We start from the raw sequence: 19,706 nt of genomic DNA, 5'->3' as shown, positions 1-19,706 counted from the left end.
CATCAGACCAGGACGGATTGGACTGTCACATCTGCTCATTGTCCCAGTGGAGACTAGAGGTTAACTCTGTCCCATCAGCTACACATCTTAAACATCGAACTTGATTTTCATGTGCGTTCTGTCAGAGTCATCTTTACAGCGATGCGTGAAACGAGCTCTTCGGTGGGACTGCACCGCCTCGGTTCCTTCTGGGACCCTGAAGCGCCCGGTCGCCCTTTCACCGCTTAAACTTTCTTCATTTGCCTGAGATCCATGCGACGCACTGCATGCTGGGATCATCCCACAAAGGCAGGCTCTTTCAGGAAGGCTCTGACCCAGTTGCGAAACTGTCTCAAAGTTGATTAAAAAGCTTCCAAGAGCTGACAGCTTCCTTTGTTTTCCTGTCAGGTTCTTTTACAAATCACCCCTCTAGCAAGTTCTTTACTGACCTGTCAGGTTTTTTTCATGTTACGACTGAATGTCGCCTAATATTGCACACGTTTCAACAAAGGGAAACATAAACATGTTTGATTGACCAAAGCTACTTGCACTAGAGCAACAGCCATCATGCCTTCTGTAACAATTTTCAATTCAGAGGTGCAGAGACAGGTAACATAGATTCATTTAAAACGTGTCAATCTTAAAGGGACAGGAGTACTGTAGTGTTGCTCTGCAGGTTGTTGAGAATAACCTTGTAGCAGCTTTCCACATATTCGAGGAAGCAGAAATTCAACCGTGTCAAACTGCCGAATCAAAACTGAAAAGACAAATGGAAAGACCCAACACACATCTGTGAAATTACCAGAGGCTACAATCGCACATCCGTCCACCTCGCAGGCAAAGAGATCAAAATCACTAACCCCGACTCCGAGTACAGAATCTAATCAGGATCTAAATCTTGTGTTTAGTCCAGCTGAGGTGATCGTGTCTGGTCGGCACAGTTCATTTTCGTGACATTTACAAAAGACGTGCAAGCTTCTCTTGTAGCCGTCACAGCATAAAGAACAGGCAGTAGAAGAAAGCTGACATTCCTGCATATTAAAGAAGATAGTAGTGTGTTTTGGTAACACACGGAGAGGCTAAAAATAACGTGTTAAAACCCTAAATGTATGAGGTACTATTTTCAATTCAACCTTTTCTCACTTCATCGCAGCAATGTGTTCACATATGGTTAAAAAATAGTCAATTTTCCAGCTCCAAAGCTTTGATAGAAAGATAAATGGTGCAAACATAGACAGCCATTCAGTTTTTTTTATGGATGTGTCATCAAAGAGTCCAGATGATTAAAAAAAACACTTCTAGTCGAGAACATGTTGTGCTTATCCTCCTTTTATCATCCAACGATGATGCACTTTCTTTTTTGAAGCTTTTAGTTAGAGTCTCCTTCTCATTTTCTCCTTGCGTGAAAAACAAAAACAAACAGCCAGCAGGGATTTGGAAGGGTGAGAGATTTAAGGTAAGCCAACAGGAAGCCTTACAGCTGAGGCTTTTCTGTTTAAAGAGGCAGGCAATTGAAGGACGAGAAAAGTGCTGGTGGGTTGAATCCCTGCAGAAAAAAAAGAAAACAGAATAATATGAAACAAAGAACTGTCAGCTTTTATTAAAGACTTAAAAAAACAAGTTGAAAATCACCTTGGTTAAGCTGTGACTCAGCTCAGATGTGTGTCTCCACGTCAGTGTAACCAGGCAGGAGGTCTCCGTTGAGGCAGCTCTTGGGTTCCCCTGCTGGCGAGGCGGCGGGCAACATGCAGGAGGCCGTCTCCTCCGGCGGCGCATGGCCTCGCTGCAGCCTGCGGTGTATCAGGGGCACAAAGAACAGCACCATGCCCCCAACCATGGGAGGGACCCCCGCCAGGGAGAAAGCCACTGTGTAATTGCCAAAGAAATCACGAAGAATACCTGTGGAGTCAGAGGAGGAGACCTCGTGTTATTCTCCCTTTTTGTGTTTTACACGTTGCCCTGTCAACTTTACTTGGTTTTTCACTTGTTCCCAGAATTTTGGTCCAAAAATATTGAAACATTTAAGCTCTGTTTTGCGTTGTCTTTTATTTAATAAAGAAAAAACTTAATTTACTTGGAATTTAAAGCAATAACATCTCTCCAATCCTTTCCCCCAGTCTTCGTGGACACATTTCTTTGTTATGAAACATTTTTTTTAGTTTTTTTTTCTTGCATTTCCCACACATTCTTTGATGGAGGTGAGCCCTCCTCCTCAAACAGCTATCTCTTTGTTTTGTGTAAAATGTTGTTTTACTGTAAAAAGTGAACAAACCACTGTGAGGAAAACATCTTGAAGGAAGTTAATGTTTGTGAGAGGGCACTGATATTTTTGATGACTTTTGACACAGATGTTAAAAAAATAATATTTGATATTGATTATTATTATATTATTATTATTATTGATATGTAATATTTGATTTACTGTTTTATTTGAGGTTACAAAGGCTGAAAAAAGAAAAAGAACGATGCATAACAAAAAAAGGGTATCCAGTTCGTGGATGTATGAAAAGAGCAAAACAATGTCTGAATCATAGGGTTGTGTGGTTGTTATTTGAGAGATGAAGATAAGAGCAGCTCATCTGATGGGAGCTGAGTGCTGACTTCAGGACTTATACGAAGCTTTTTTCCTGAACACAAATCCCTGGAGACAGACGCATTTGGCCACAAGCCCAAACATCTATAAATACAGTCCACAGTGTAATCTATCCTGCTGCATATTTGTCCTACGCTCTGTTTACCATCAACAGCATTTCTTCCCCTCTCGATTATTCTGTCAATCTCAATCAGCTTTGGTGTGTACTGTTGTCGCCGTGCAGTTTCTAGAGTTAGGAAATCACCTAAAGCAGTCAAATAAATTTTAAAAGGAAAAGTCATTCTTACCAGCGATGGGTGGACCTGCGGTCATGGGGACAGCCATGAGGCCTAGAAGGTAGCCTATGGCCTGTGACGCCTGCATGGGCCCAACCAGTTCAAAGGCTATGGGAGCCATCATGGTGAGAAAGCAGCCGTCGCAGAGCCCCAAGAACACGCACACGGTCACGAGCGCCTCAAACGCCGTGCACTGAGGGATCAGTATGGACATCAGGCCCAGGACTATAAAGGACACCACCTGTAACAGAAAGAAGTCACCATGGAGGTTTTCTTGAGCCTCTCTATTCTTAGAGAATCGCTCACTGCCTTTAATCCCATTCACTGTAACAGAACCACCAGTCAGTGAGCTGACTTTAGTGCCAAACCAAATAAGTAAATCTAATTAAAACCTACACTATGGTCTAAATGTGTCCAAAAGCTACACACATGTGTTAGTATTTATTCAACCACCTCCATGGTTGATGATGTTTATCTAAATCACATCATGTGATCTAATATGTGTGGTGTTTATATCAGAGCTTTGAGCACTTGTGTCGAATATTCAGTCGCTTAATAACGTCGAATCACTCTATGCTCCAAACTGAACTGTGAAGAGGGGGACTGGAGGTCTCAGTGAGCTAAAACTGTCATAGTCATAACTTTGATGAAGTCAGAGCAAGGCTTTCCATCTATAAGAACACTTTGACTTAAAGGTTGCAAACATTTTTTTAGATATGTAAAATCATGTCTGCACAATCCAAATAGCTAACACTGCAAATGAATAGTAAGGTTTTTCATGCTTTTATGGTTTAAAATCACTCTAACCAGCCTTTTGTTCAGTAGTGTATGTACCAGCAAGAAATCCCACCCCCCTGTTTTCCCAGAAGTGGGCAATAAGTGGCAATAATTACCCACATAATTCTTTGGCCACAGTAAAGCTGCTTTTTGTCCTGGAACAGTAATTTTGTGAGAAATTAGCACGTGTATCAAGTTTAATGGCTGTGATTAGTACTACATAAATTCCTCTCATTACTGAGGAAAACACCAGCAGCAACACACAATAACCTTCCCCACGGCGAATGAACACAAAACTGAACAAATTAAAGCTGCAGACCAGCGGTCGTCAACTGGTGGTCCCTGGGGCATTTACAGCCCAGGGGGCTGTTTTATCTGCAAATGATTAAATTATTAATGAGCTACAAACAACAAGATAAATGAAGCAACTGGTTTAGACAGCTACAAAACTGTCCTCTTTAGAACAAATTTAGTCAGAGTGGTCTCCGCACTCTCCGCTTGGAGATGATCTGGTCCTGGGGCAAATTTAGTCATTGATCTCTGCTGAAGATTACATTGGATATTCTGCTTCTGCATCAAAATACTGCTTAAATGCAACGAATCAAGATTTTTTTCAAGTCAAGTCATTGAAATCTGCTTCTAAGCAATTTGTTTCCTTCCATTGCACAGCTGCAAACATAAAATCAATTCCACAAACTGCACTGGGTCACTGATGTTCCTCCCGCAAGGCGTTCAGGGAAAATATGTTTATGGTGTTCCTTTTTAAAAACTGCAACAACAGCTTAAAAAAGAAACCCTGATGTCAGGCTGAATTAAAACAACACTGATTAGGATTAAAGGAGACCACCCTAACCAGTCAGATAAAAGTCCTTTTATTGGGAAAACCATTCACAACTTCAGATCAGATCAGTCTCTAACTGGTTTCCAGACATTTCAGCTTCCAATCCACAAAATGACAATAAAGTTTTTTTTTACCTCAAATTTTACCAATTTAGGTGAACAAATGTTGCAAATAAATAATATAACAAAATAAACTTATTAATATATAATACTATTGTTATTAATTTTTAAATTATTGTATTTATTCTCTGTAATAATTATGGTGAAAATGTACCATAAGAAAGCTTTCATTGCATTTATTATTATAAGTAGTAGCAGTGGTAATTGCTGTTGTTGTAGTAGTAGTAGTAGTAATAACAATAATTTTCATTTTAATTTGTAACACACTTTTCATTGGCAAAAATAATAAAATGCAAACTTCATTAGAATTGTAACGACCATCTGGAGACCCTCACATGCTGTTTTATGAACATGTGAGGACATTTTTGTTAGAACAGGCAAGCCAGTGGGGAAATAAATCTGACTTGCCACACGGTACAATATTAGTCATTCCCTCACCTGCATGTAGATCTTCTTCAAACCTGGAATGAGGTCGCCAATTTTCCCAAAAGCGAGGCGTCCCACCCCAGATGAAGCTCCGATGCAAACCAGCAGCACCCACTCCTTTTTAGTTTCTCCAAAACTATCTTTTACAAACTTCATCTGAAAAGCAAAACAACAGTTATATATGGCAAATTCAAAGTGTTTATTTTTGTATAACGTGACTTCTCCACACGATGTTACGATTAATGTCTTTTCAATATGTTTTCTGCTCCACACCTGTGAAACCAATGAACTCTGTGGTGGAAAGGAGGAACTGTTCATCCATAACATTAAATCAAGGGCTTCCAAAAACAACACGTCTTCATCAACAGACCTTCGGAGCAGCAGGACAGGAAGATCCAACACATATAGATCAGACTCTCCCACTCCCGTTAGCCACCACCCACTCGATCCAGACCCAAAACATAAGACCGCCCTCTGAAGTCTTTCCTGAGCCTCCTAGTTCTTGTGAATTATTTGCTCAGCTTTGAAGATATCCTCGTCTATCTATGGCCATAAGATAAGCATGTTTGGGGATTCAGAGAGGCCGTGCAGGAGAAGTTTCCTGAGGTGGTCGAGCAAAATACAAAGGCCGGGGCTGTGTTTACATCTGGGCTTGAGCCTGAAACAACAGGCCGGTCAGAGGGAGGCCCAGAGCTGGAACAGCTGACATCTGGATAGAGGGAAATCGACCTCACAGCTCAGTCTTCCAGATGTACTCTTCATCCTTACTCTTCACCGTCGCACTAGTGTCAGTTATATGTCAAGTGCACATTTTGTAAACTTCATTTTTTAAAATCCATAACTATTCCAAAAAGATGAAATGTGGATATGTTTGACGAAACAACTTCTTTCATCATTACATTATTAAAAATTAGTCATATTGGAAATTGAAAATTGACTTTTAAGATGATTTTATGAAATTAATATAAAACAATACATGTTAATACTAAGTAAATAATTGTTCAAATTATTGAGAGTTAACAAAAAATAATGGGTATAACAAACAAGTGAGACGTTCTTACCAGGTGGATATATGGCACAAAGTATCCCAACACGGCTGTTGCTACTCCAAAGGCCCACACCCGGTATGTCACAATGTGAAACACACGCAGGTTGAAGTACTTCCCAACCCTGGCCATAGCCTTGCTCCATTTACTCGTGCTCCCCGAGGCCTGGGTTCGGGCTTCAGCCGGACCAGGCCCCATGCCCGGCGGGCCCATGCCTCCCCCGGTGGGTAGCATAGGTTTGAACGTCAGCGCCAGCAGGGCTTGGATCAGCATGAAGACGCTGAGAACCTGGAAGGTTCCACTGAGACCCAGAGGTTTTTTCACCTGGTCCAGAAAGATCGGCAGGCCTATGGTGAAGAGGCTGGCCCCGGCCGTCACCACACCGTTGGCCAAGCCCAGGCGCTGCCGGAAGTAGTGCCCGAGGATCACCAACGAGGGCTGGAAGGCAAAGGAGGAGCCGCAACCAAACAATATCCCATATGTGAAGTAGCGAAGGATCAAGGACCTGCAGAAACATGTAAGACCACTTAATATACGGTTGTTTAATAGACCACGTTATTATTATTGACAAGTAACCTGGTGGTTCTCTTGGTGCTTTAATAATTCTGGAAAACCTCATTTTATCTTGTTAGTTTGTCGCGCTAACGCCAAGCTAATACATATAATGGAATATAGCGTTGGCGCTAAAGCTAACAGGCTAAGCTGAGGATCTTCTTCCATGAAGCAGCTCTGTTGTCCTCCATCCATATTTTCAGTTACAGGCTGAGTCATTTCTACTTTCTCTCTGTCAACGCTCTCTGGTTTCATTTAAAAGAGTCGATCATCAGATATTGTCCAAGATTAACCTTCAGGGTGGATATAGCTTGCTCACACCAAGGATCTATCCACGTCATCATTTACCCAGAATTCTTTGTGTGTAAATAAAATGGCTCCATTCGTGTTAAAATATATTTTCAAAAATTTTCAAAATTAAACAGCCTGCAGTATTTTACAGTCTTTATTTTACAGTTAAAATATGTTTATCAAATAGAGTGTAATGTTACAACTAATCATAGATCCCGTTTAACAATTACAGGTAAATTACTATTCGACTGAAATAAAGCACTTTCCTAATTATCAAATAAGTTAGTTGTTTAATTATTTTCAGCAGGTTCAATGAGTTTCGACTAAGAAACAGACATTTTTAAATGTTACAAAAATCGTAGCACACTTTTCTCACTCTGACTGAACTGTTATTTAAGGTTCTGAATATCTTTTGGGGAATATTTTTTTACATTATCCACTGTGGTCTTGCCCCTGCTTTGACTCATTAATTCAACCAGAATGAAACTATGTCTTTAAACTGAGTTTGTTGAAAGGACTCATCTACTATATATATANTATATATACAGTATATAGTAGCCTCTGTAACCTCACTTCACAACTATTGTTCAGACCTGTCTTAGCAGCATATTTTTCTCCTGTTTTGCTTCTTTTATCTTTATGTTCATTTTCCACTCATGGCCAAGAGAAAATGGATTTTCTAATACAAAACTACAATGACTTAACCTTGAATGTGATAACAAAGAAACTTTAACCGCAGCAATGTTTTTGTTGCAACTGTCTTTGCCAAAAGCCTCTTACTTTGCAAATGATGTACTGAGCAGTCCTACAAAAGCCACTGCCGCCCCACAGACGGCCGTCTTCCTACAGCCGAAGTGGTCAGTGAACATGCTGACCACGGGGGAGCAGAGGAAGATCATGCCCATGGCCAGGGACCCCACCCAGGCTGCAGAGAAGGTAAAAAAAAACCACAATTAGCAAAAAAGATCAAAGAAAAGAAAAGACATGTGGAAACCACTTGTGTTGTTGCAATCCCCCTAAAGTAAATAAGAAACGGTTTGTGTACAGAACAAAGATCAGAGCTGGATGGAAGAGGAGAAAACACTCTGCAATCAAATCATTCATATGCGGTCAAAATTTTTTTTCCTAATAGCTCCATAAAAAATTCAAACATTTGGTGTTTATAACACCTTATTTAAAACAAAGAGGGAACAAATTAAAATGGAAATTATGCCAAATTAATTATTTTTATTTTATTTTTACTTTTTTGCATGTGGCAGCCATTGCATAAAATAAAGACATTAGTGAGCCTTTATTTGCTCCTGTGTTCAAAACGTCATATCTGACCTACTTTTTCCTGTTTATTAGCCGTATTGCACGCGTCACTTGGGATCTTGGTGGAAGCAGTAGCTGGGGGTGGGGGGGCAATCCTCGTGTTGGGTCTCGCACTTCGGCTTGCAGGCAATACTTAACCCAGTCAGCAGGAATTCTTTACTGTCGTATAAATGTTAGGTTTCAAAAAGTTTGGAGAACAAATTTAAACAAACAATTCTTCAAAAAATTCATCTGATAAGTTCTGCTAACAACATAGATTTTGTAGTATGCAGTTCCTTAATTTGCCTTTACTAACAAAAACCCGAGCAGATACAGTCCATAATATTTCTAAATGTGATTGTTTTCTATTTCAGTGGGAAAGTGAGACTGAGGTTTGTAAATAATATAGTAAAGATAGGAAATTAAAAAAGGTAATAAGTGATTTTATTGGTAAATAAGTTTTCCTTAGTCTTGTTTTTTTTGTTCTCTATTGAGATTTTTATTTTAAAAAACTGCTCTGTACGGGGTTATATTAATTATGAATGATTAAATCAGATCAATTACCTCATATGATCACAATCCAAGTCTGACAAAAATAAATTAGGCACACAGCGTTTTTTCTGCGGGACAAAAGCAGAACAATAAGTAACATAACATGATGTTTTGGGAGCTCTTTTGGAGTATTCAAAGTGTTAAAGTACAACAAGCCCAAATGCTTCAGCAAGTCCACAGTGTACCCTGTAGGACAAACAAACATGCTTCAGTCTGGTCTCCAGGGGAGCAGAGGTAGCTTTCATGTTTCTGTGTTGTGGTGTCCTGGCTGTGGAACACAGCTCCAATGGTTTGACTGAAAATAGTGGCTGCTCTGATTTAACTCTTGGGACTCAACGTGCACACAATCGCACACCCTCTGACCGCAACATGAGCGCTCAACAAATCCACTGTTGTTGAGCTTGGCTAAATCTACAAATACAAATGCACATCTGCTCATCTGGGGGGTTAAACCGCTCCTGTGATGATTTACTGATCCAGGCTTCTTATGTAAACTATTTCCTGCCCACTTTGACTTTGTGTTCTGGATCATTTCCTTGCTGAAAGACAATGATGTAACCTGATTTTCTGCAGGCTGTTTAATATTTAAGACAGCTAATGATATCTTTCTTTGCAGAGCTGTTTAATGTAATAAGTAGGGGGGGGGGATCCCTAATAAAGATTAGAACCCAATACGTATGAAACTACTGGACTGCACAGACACCCTGATTGATTAAACACACCAACAATAAGTCAACAGCTCAGTTTTACAATAAAAGTGGTTTAGTGAAGCCACAGCCTACACTGTGTAATTTTATGAGCAGCAGCACTTCACAGTCACTGCTGGTTACAACAAACATATGGTTCTAAAGAGCTACCTAAAGTCACAGACATTTATGCAACAGCTTTTACAGCTTTTAATAGCATTTATGCAAAATCTGAATTATTAAGTCATTTGAATTACTACATAATACTAATATTATTTTAGCTTCTGCTAGTATTTTTTTTTTGTCTTTTGCCTTTTTGTCTGAAAAAAAGAGTACATATCAACAGGGATGGCTGGTATAAGTGAGCTAATATGGCAAAGCCCTCCCTGGTGTTTAAAATAAAAATGTAGAAATACCTAATAAACACAAATTCAAATTTTGTATCACATTTTGTAAAATTCAGAACAAAACGGGTGCCAAAAAATAGTCTCGAAACTCCCTGAGTCTTCTTAAAGAGCTAACTTTTCACGGCCCTGTTCATTTAATGTTTTTCGTGGTACAGAATAATTGACGGGTGTCTTGTCACGCCCCCTCAGTTTGATGCTCATTGGATAATTTTGTTCAAACCAAGCCCACAAGCTTTAGCCAATGAGGGTGGACGTACACTAAGTGTGAGGGAATGTGGGTGTGGTTAGCATAAACTGACCAGGTGATCAAAGTTAACATAAACGAGGCAGATTATTTAATGTCCCACCTGTTTTCCTTTATGGCATTGGAAGAAAAACTGAAAGTGAAGGAGGTTAGGGGCAAGTTGACCAAACGATATTCAAATCCAGCAAAAGGAAATGCTGCAAAACCAATGTTTATCTGTGACCTGGTTTCAGCTAAAGGACTGGCTAACAGCAAGTGTAGCTAACAAATCTCATTTTATTTGGAAGCTTCTGTTGTAAGAATCCAGTCTGCAGCGTTTTATTTTATATCTATATATTATATATCTATTAGCTCCCTGCATATCAGTCATCCTGAGGCATTCATTGTGATACCCGTCTCCATGTTGACTCCCACTGATAATCCTTTAAAAAAACAAAAAGATCAGAGTATCATGTTCTTGAATCTCAAACCAACAGCTCATTTTTTTGGTTTACTTTTGTCAACCCATTAGACTTCCAACACAACAACAACATCCCTTTCTGACATAAGCAAAGGTCTGGGAACAGAGTGCAGCGTTCTCATTAGAGGTCAAAACACTGAAACAAAAGGACAAGAATGCAGTCAGTTGGACAAGGAGCAAAAGGAAGAGGTGCGTGTCTGTGTGTGTGAAGTGTGTTTAACAAGCTTCCTTTTCTTTATGTTAAAATGCACGTCAACAACAAGTCCCTACAGTGCTCTTCCGCGAAACATCTTGCGACCATCGTGCTTTTCTGTCCTCTTTGTGGCGAGGTAAAAAATGTTTTTGTCGTGTCTTCTTAAAAGCAGTCTGACCGAACAATCTAAATGATTTTTGCATGTGCACAAATGTGACTTCTTTGATCCATGTAAACTAAGCTGACACACAGCTGTCTTTTCAAAAAATATATTTTACGTGCCAAACAAATCAACTTCTCATCTGCTGCGAAAGCGTCCAAACGGAGTCATTTATGCACCCAGTGATCTCTGATTCTTTTGGAAACGTGTTTGACTTTTAGGAATTGCAATGTCACTCCAGTGAGAAAAGAATCAAGCTCACAAAAGGCCCAAATATCTCTGCAATCGAGTGAGGTGCAGATTGTGTGTAGATTTAAAGATTAGAGTGTTATTTTCAGTTTGAATATAAACTAACAAGAATATAAGCTAAAAACAAGGTTTTCAAATGGTGCCGTTTAAAATGGTTTACTCCAGTAGTTTTTCCAGATACATGGAAATGCAATTCTGAAAAGCACACAATGTAAATGAAGCATTTTACCTGCATACCTTACTCAGCAAATCTGAGCATAAATACAAACAAAAGACTTTAAAACAGGCTCTTCTATGGATATTGTCATTGGCAAGCTATTTGCATTCTCTTCAACTACTTTTGTACGTAAAATATTTTAATGTTCACAAATTTTGCTTACAAATTTTTCATTTATGGACACAACAACCATCAATATGAGGAAGACAATGTGCAGATTTTAAACTCCTAATCATTATTTATGAAGCGTTTTGAACCCGCCTAAAATGAGCAACATTTTTATCTACTTGTTTTGTAAAGGAGAGCGTAATTTTTTTTTTTTTTTTACAGAAAACTGTTTGGAGTTTGTGGGTAATCCAGGGATAACACCACTGCTTTGTTCCAGGAAGGGGGAGATTGCTGCCGACTTTGTTTTGATTACACTGAGTTGTGCCAACACAACTTAATTCACACAAAAGCTACTGCGGGGCATATCAAACAATATTATCCACTTTAAACTCCTAATCACCTTTCATTTCAATCCCCAGTTGCCAAAACAATCATCATTGTCTAAACGCTCTCTGACAACACCGTTAGGAGCCAAGGCAGACTCAAGAGGAAAGTTTCTTTCCTTCAAGAAACAATGTACCGGATTGTTGTTGGCACTGTCCGGGGTTCTCACTGTAAAAGAAAACAATAGCCATACATGTTGTTGCCCCTAAGGAAACTAGGATTTACAGAGCTATAGGCTTGATATAGGAAGCAATTTCCTCTAGGCCCAACAAAAAGCCGATAGCAGGTGGCCAGGCTGGAACAATCGTGATTATATGACGCATGTTATTTCTATCAAAAAAACTGAATGTACTGAACAGTCCTGTTATTATTGGGGAAATCAAATTAAATTAGAAAAATCTTTTCAAAAATATATCGACCTTTTTTTTTTTTACAAAAAAAAACAGCCATTGTTAATGGTAGGGTGATTTTGAGCATAAAAGCTACAATTTGGAAATTACACTTTGACAGCTGCATATATATATATATNATATATATACTGTATATTGTCTGTTTTGTACTTAGTAACTTAAATTCTCCTCTTTGTGCTCCTTTACGTAGAAAATCCATTAGTGCCAAAAGTCTACTTTTCTTTGCATATTATAATGCATGCTCATATTTTCAGTTCATTTAATTATGTCGTAGACTTTTGTAAAGATGTCTGTATTTTCTAAACAACCTCAGGCTAGCTGATCCTCAGCGAAGCAGAAATGAGAGCAGCACACTGCAGCCACTTTTCACAAATAAACACCCGCACAAAGTTATGACCAATCACGACACTTGGAAGTGAAACCTGTGAAAAACTAGTTGAAACCTGTGAAAAATGAATTCTGTAGGTTCTGGGGGCAATGCTCAAGACGGGATCTAAGCCCGGGTTGCAAGAAGAAAAATATGCACGTTTTGTCACACAATCATGGCACATAACTTCTCACTTCTCATGGACTATAAGCCAGTTTTTATGTAATATTTCAAGATGTCACGCTCAGAGTGCGTGTTGGGGATGAAGTTGTGCCCAAATTCAGGGGCTGTATCTTTCGGAGGTTGATTTTGAAGGTCAATTATTTCACAGCGATGCACTGAAGACCGTCCAAATTCAAAGGCTCCTCTGATTGCGGTCCACAAATGCAGCCTACTTTTGCCCTGATTTGAGGGACGGGTCCAGTGTATCCTTCACAGCCCACGGAATAAAGCTGAAGGCTAGACCATCCAAATTCACAGCCACTCTCCTCTGGTCCGTCCCGTAAACAAAGGACCCGGGCCCATGTAGACCAGATAGGCAGGGTCCCTCGAAGGATGCAGCTCCTGAATTTGGACACAGCCATTATTATTTTTGTGTTGCTAGTAAGGATTAGCTGTTGTGGATAACTTACACTGAACATCCAAAAGTTAATCCGTTGTACATCTAATGAAGACTTTCTGAAGTTTTCATTAAAACTCTTCCATTGGTTTATGGAGAATGTTGGTACCAGGTAGATATACGCACACACACTCACACACACAAAAACAAACAAAATTATCACCTGTCTTTTAGTGGTGAGAAATGCAGCAGAGGTTTTTAGCTTTGTTGTGAACTGACAGAACAGCGATAGAATCGATACCAGTTCATGATTTTCCCAGTGTACTTTCTTGTTTTAGAACCAGTTCTGTCACTAACTGATCAACATCCAGATCATTGTATCAGGATGTGAAGTTATTGGAGGACTAGAAGTGTTGAGCAAAGCATTTAGGGAGCCATCTGTTACAGACGACTGAGGGAATATCTTATGACAGCCTCGGCTCACAAACCAGTTTGGACAGCAGGTATCTTTAGATGCTCCACAACTTGTTTTTCTTGTTGCCACACACAAACTACTCTGAAACTCTTTCTGGTGTACTGTTGACAGACCATTACGTACTCTGAGCTGTCAGTGCACACAAATGGCTGCTTCTTTAACTATTAGCGAACGCTTAACCTGTGTCAACCTTTGTCAGTCTGGTGTTTGTGTGTTTAAAAAATGTTAGTGTGCTACATATAGGATGTTTTTTTTTTTACATGTATTGGTTTCATTAAAGCATTAAAGACTAAAATGATGACACCACATAAGACATTTCCTATCTCTGATGTATTTTTATAATCATTTATCTTCCCTCCTACAAAAAAAGCAGCCATTTAAGGTTTTACAATTAACCTTTCTCCTCCAGCCTGAACAAAACTATTTTTCTTTTTCTCAAACTACATTAATGTAGCAAAAACCACACACGTCTGCTTATCTGCACGTATGTTATGTGTGTGTGGAGGCTCTCGAGTCTTTGATCCAAACTGAACCCATTCCCCCTGCCCTCTGGAATGCCAAAAATCTTACAGAGCCCTCAAATCTGCCAACTTGAGCTTCCAAGCTGCCCTGGAGATGCTACAAAGATCCTGGGCAGCGGAGACACGGAGAGGAACGGCGTGCCAGTGACTGGAGAAGTTCTCGCAGCGGCCAGGAAGCGCCTGAAGGCTTCTCCTGCTAAACAATCACCACTGTTTAAAAACTAAACAGATCACCTACTGCCTGTAACTTTTGTTATTTAGACACTTCCTCCAGACTCTTCTTCTGAACTGCCAACAAAAGGGTGTGTATTTGCACCCTTGGGGAGGTTAAAAAAATTTTTTTTGTGTGACTCGGTGCAAAATTTGAATATGCTTCTGGCAAAATGACTCATCTGCATTTCCTGACTACCTTACAGGAAATGATCAACTGTAAAATAAAAGCCAAAATACCTGTGTGACATGGCTGCACCAAAAAAAAAAACAACAACAAAAAAAAAAAACGCAACAGGGTTTATAGTGCAAGTGATGCCGTGCAAAAACTTTTAATTTCATTTCGAGCAGACTTTAAAAGTTAAACTTTACCCAAACGCTAACAAAGGCCAGGCCAAAGAACACAGAGCAAGGCCGCGCAAAGACAACAGTGGTGTAATCATAATAATAACTAAATATTTGGAGCAGAAACTTAAGCAATTTGGGGAAAATTTCTCAATCGCTGACTTTTTTTTTCCTTTTGAGTTCACTGCTCCTGGATAATGGGCAAAACAACCTGATAATAATTATACTGACTGACTAAAGTACTGTATAATGAAGCCTGTCCTACACATTCTTTCCATCATTTTGATTTGTTTTGTCTCATTGCGATCCACCTCCTGCTCGATTTCACATCCTGCAGATGAAACCGATTTCACGCATAAATAAAAACTAAATTAATCCCTTGCTCGTGCGCTTGCCTTTTCTTCTGCCCCCTCCGCGCAGATTTCCTGATTTGCAAACTCGGCGTGCAGCTGACACAGTGAGCAGAGTTTTGAACTCGTCTCTGCCACATTCAGCCACCGCCGAGGAGTTCACTTCTCACGGATCATAAAAGCAGTATGGTTTTTTTTAATTATTATATTTACATACAAAAGTTAGGCCTCCCAAGATCTTGAGACATGTGGCAACATCAAGAATGATGCGGTGCCAAACAGAACAAAATAACACCATATGTGGCTTGCAAACCCACTCACCTTCCACACAATAAATTATTTTACTGTAAAAACAAAGACTGTTTTGATCTTCACCATAACACCCCTGAGGTACCTTTTTTTCTGTTTACTCCTGAAGGCTTATTAAACATCTGGTCGTTTCAACTCCTCTCTTCTTATGACCGCATTGCTCTTTTTAAATAATGAATCAGTAATGAAAGGATTTTTAATGAGAATTTAACTTTTACTAAGAAAGGTGCTCATAACTTTTTTTTTACCTTCATGTTTTATTGTCAATTAAAGCCTCAGCCTATTGACCTACTCCTCTTTACGTGCAAGTACAAGTAAAATAGTAAAATAGCTGCTGGAGATGAAATAAAGTCCAAAACATTTAATAAAAACAAGAAGAAAGAAAAAAAGAGGAGCTTGACAAGCACCTGCAAAACCTTTACGCAATGTGATGCTGCCAGTCCTAACAATTTACTACATTTAAAAAATTAATTACATGATCAAAAAGAAGTAAATATACATAAGCTCTCTCTCTCTCTCTCTCTCTCTCTCTCTCTCTCTCTCTCTCTCTCTCTCTCTCTCTTTCTACATTTTGTATAATAATCAGGTTAATCTCTTCCCACACACTGGCCTTAACCTTTGTGATTTTGGGACATGAACAATAAAATTACCCACTCCTGTTACTGAATGGGATGGGGAACAAAGCATGAAGGAAGGAAGCCCATCCCAAACAGGAGTTCCCATAACTGCTAATTTACTATAGTAGAACATATACCAAATAAAAATAAAAAAAACATGAAGACAAATGATCTGAACTTCTACTTGTGAAAAAGTGGAGAAGAAGAATAATCAGCTGTTGGTAACAGCAGTTTGTGACACATGGGGTCAATTCCTGAGAGTTAACTGTAACAAAATCTTTAGGGTTTTGTTATCTTTGATACTATATATCTTTTTTTTTTCAATTATTTTTATGCACAAAAAAGTTGCATGTCTTGTTTCGTACATAAGAACAGGATTTCTGCCACGTGTAATGTTCTCTAAGTTTTATCCCTGAAATCACCATTTGACAGAAATATTCATAAGTAGATAAAAAGCTATTTATAATCTAATTAGAGAAATTACATTCCTTTCTGTGAAAATGCAATGTGAGCGCTGAGTGCTGGAGGACTTTGCTGACATTTGCTCAAGAAGCTGACACTGAGTTATTGCTATCTATAAGCTGAATATACAGCAAAAGCAAATAAGCTAAAAGCAGCAAATTGTTAATAAAAGTCCAGAAGGCCAGCAGCAACATGATAGCTAGAAACTAAAAGTATCAAGGAGCTAACTAAAAGATAAAAGCAGCAGATTGCCAAATGCTAAAAGTGGCAGGACTGCAGCTAAAAGCTACAAGTGGCAGAATAGTGGCTAAAAGCTAAGAGTAATAAAGGATAACTAAAGCAGAGGAAGTGAGCTGAAGCAGATTTCAAACAGAACTGTTTTTGAAGAAGCCAAAGAAATAATTTCTATGGTGAAAATATTTGTACTTATTGGAAAAGTATAAAAGTTGCAAACACCAAAAGTTATAATTGCCTGAATGAAATTAGCATTTTGATATATGACTAAAATAGCACAAAGTTAGCAAAAGCTGACTGCAATAAACTTACAGAAAATAATAATAATAGTGATGCTGAATCTGCATTCACACATTTTATTGATGTAAATATGCTCAGTGCAACATTTCCTCCTTGAACTCTTAGATGAGACAAATAAACAAACTCCTGATATTAAAAAAAATCTGTTTCTCTGAGTCCCAGCTGCTGCAGCCCGGGTTGGTTTGACTACTCACCCACTTTAAACTGGGACGTGTGGTCGTACTCCTCCACCAGCATCATGTGCAAAATGCCAAAAGAGTTCTGAATCCCGAAGATGGACCCATTACACCAGGTGGCCGCGAAAACCACCAGCCAGCCCCAGCCCCCTTCGGGTGGGACGAATCCGGCTCCGTGGCCGGGCATCTTCACCTGGACCCCGGCTTCTTCTTCTTCTTCGTCTGCATCGGGAGAGACCTGGGAGAGGGGCGGCTTAGACCCGTCCTCGGTCAGCTGCACCGCGCCGTCTCCCCCCGCCGGCTTGCCGCTGAGTGGAGCATCTGTCGGCTCCATCGGAGGCTCTGAAGCCGGCTGCTGCTCCGTCCGGGACTCGTCGCCGGACGGCTGCGTTTGACTGTCTAACCCGTTGGTCCCCATGCTGACTGGTCCGGAGGAGAGCTTACTGCTGGCTTTTGATGTCCATGCGTGGGATTTGGGTCAGTGACAATAACAGATTTGATTGGCTATCTGTCAACTGCGCTGAATGGATGGATGGTCTTTTAACGGCGCACGAGCCTCCTACACGCTGCTGGAAGCCAAAGTCGGAACTTCGGAGAATGAAGCCCGGCTCCCAAACGCTGCATTTGTCGTTCCGGTTGGAGCTCTCGTCTTTCCAGGAATTCGCCGGCCAGAATCCTCCTTTTCGAACGCGAGTTCCCGGGAAACTACCTGTAAAGACTTAAACCGTTTATTCACTTGTGTTGGCTCCGCCGCCGCCGCGCTCGCTCGGTGCGTCCGCTCCGCCTCGACGCCCACAGCGTAGTCCTGTCACGCAGTCCGCACCGCCAGGTCCGCCACATCTCGCGGGCGGCGTATTAGCAAGAAATTATTTCCTGCTCCTCCTCCTCCTCCTCTTTCCCATGACATTATATCGCACAGTCCTCGTAGCGTACAGGTAGGCCTGTGTGTCTGTGTGTGTGTGTTCCACCCGAGGGCTGTGTCGTGTCCCAACTGTCAACACGGGTTTAGCCCGTCATTGAGCAGCTCGCCCCCGCCTCCCGCCTCCCCTCTACCCGGCGGCGGACAAACGATTGGAACCAATGGCGGAGCTCCGTTTGCTAGCTGTACGAGTTGGTACTTCGTGTCCTTTGACGGAAATACCCGAGTGTGCTAACGGCGCCGAACTGGGGTCGCTTCATGACGGGGGGTTATTTTTTCAGCACGACACCGGCAGACAAAAAAATAATAATAGTTTTAATAACATATTCTATTAATTTTGGCACATTTAGTTCTTGTTTTTTTTTTCAAAGCAGTGAGTAAATTTTTTTGTTAAATTTAAAGGTATTGTTTGCTTAGTAGTGTATACATGCAAGTTTACAAACCTAATATGTTTAGGAACAAAAATGCTTTTCAAAATAAAACATTTACTCCCAGGTCTCAATGGATTTCCTTTTAATTTTACACTATTTTATTTATATATGCTTTTATTGACAGCTTGAATGTCCTTGTTATATTAGTTTCAATATTAATTAATAACTTTGTTAATTTTACCAGAAGTTATCAGTTTATTTGGCACACACTTGCATATCAGTAAATCTGGCAAACAGTTAAACTGCACCGTTTAATATAAGTAAGGACAACTTATTTAATGATGATTTCATAATTTGAAAACGAGTAGGCTACGTTTTAATATATCTTGTGGAAATTAGACCATTTCAGTTCACATTGCTGTGAGCATTTTATGATTATTTTCTTTCTATAGAAAAGTGCTGTCAGATAACAGGATCAGCTGAATTCAGGATGGAATAATTCTCTCTTAAAACACGTAGGTCAGTCGCAGAGCCTTTGAAACAAAAGATGCTCTGTCCCTCCTCATTCATTCATTCATTCCTGTCAACAGAGGGGAGTGAGTGTCCAGGCATGCATCAAACCAAGTGGATTTCACACACGAGCACAGCTTTGGATCAGTGTGCATCAGAAACATGTCGCGTTTGTGCAGCAGAAACCCTGGGTTTCTAAAATGTCAGTCAAAAGCACAAAATTTTCCAAAAGTTTGTTTGCTTTTCATCAAATGATGGTGATTTACAAAAGGTCTTAGTTGTACTGAAATGATTCACGTCATATGCAAACACTCAATGACGTGCTGTTTTATTCAGATGACAACAATTTAATCCAGTAAATCACGTCAATGAGTAAAGTTTGTAGAGGATTTTATATGCAGTTGGCATTTCCACCTTAAACTCTCAAATACGCCTTCATGATCCTAGTTTTAAACTTTGCAACATTATAATAATGTAACTCTTTAATTAATATATTTGTGCTATTTTTTATTAGTAACTGTACACCAGCACGTTTGACTCTGTTTATTCATGTAATTAATCTCACTTTTACTGTTTGAACATTAATCACCTGCCTGACTGCTGCACCTTGTTACTTAAGTCTGTTCCTGTCTGCATCCTGAAACATAATCTGAGACATTTAGAGCTCAGTAACGTTTTTATCACGTCATATTTTGGCTCTAACTCTAATCAGTCTGCAC

At 39.8% G+C, this 19,706-nt stretch overlaps 1 protein-coding gene across 1 annotated transcript; it reads right to left on the bottom strand.

The window, feature by feature from the left end:
- Positions 1 to 6: 6 nt before the first annotated feature.
- Positions 7 to 18,554, bottom strand: slc16a2 (solute carrier family 16 member 2). The gene is made up of 7 exons (XM_014006328.1): positions 17,206 to 18,554; positions 7,680 to 7,824; positions 6,072 to 6,561; positions 5,023 to 5,166; positions 2,860 to 3,088; positions 1,612 to 1,878; positions 7 to 1,525 (listed from the first exon to the last, which is right to left on the bottom strand). The coding sequence occupies exons 1-6, from the start codon at positions 17,603 to 17,605 to the stop codon at positions 1,634 to 1,636; spliced, it is 1,653 nt and encodes a 550-aa protein (XP_013861782.1). The 5' UTR covers positions 17,606 to 18,554; the 3' UTR covers positions 7 to 1,525; positions 1,612 to 1,633.
- Between the last annotated feature and the right edge of the window lie 1,152 nt (positions 18,555 to 19,706).

This window comes from Austrofundulus limnaeus, unplaced genomic scaffold (assembly GCF_001266775.1).
Source record: "Austrofundulus limnaeus strain Quisiro unplaced genomic scaffold, Austrofundulus_limnaeus-1.0 Scaffold1, whole genome shotgun sequence".
Taxonomy (NCBI): domain Eukaryota; kingdom Metazoa; phylum Chordata; class Actinopteri; order Cyprinodontiformes; family Rivulidae; genus Austrofundulus; species Austrofundulus limnaeus.
The sequence above is the reverse complement of the archived record's forward strand: the minus strand, read 5'-3'. Positions and strand labels throughout refer to the sequence as shown.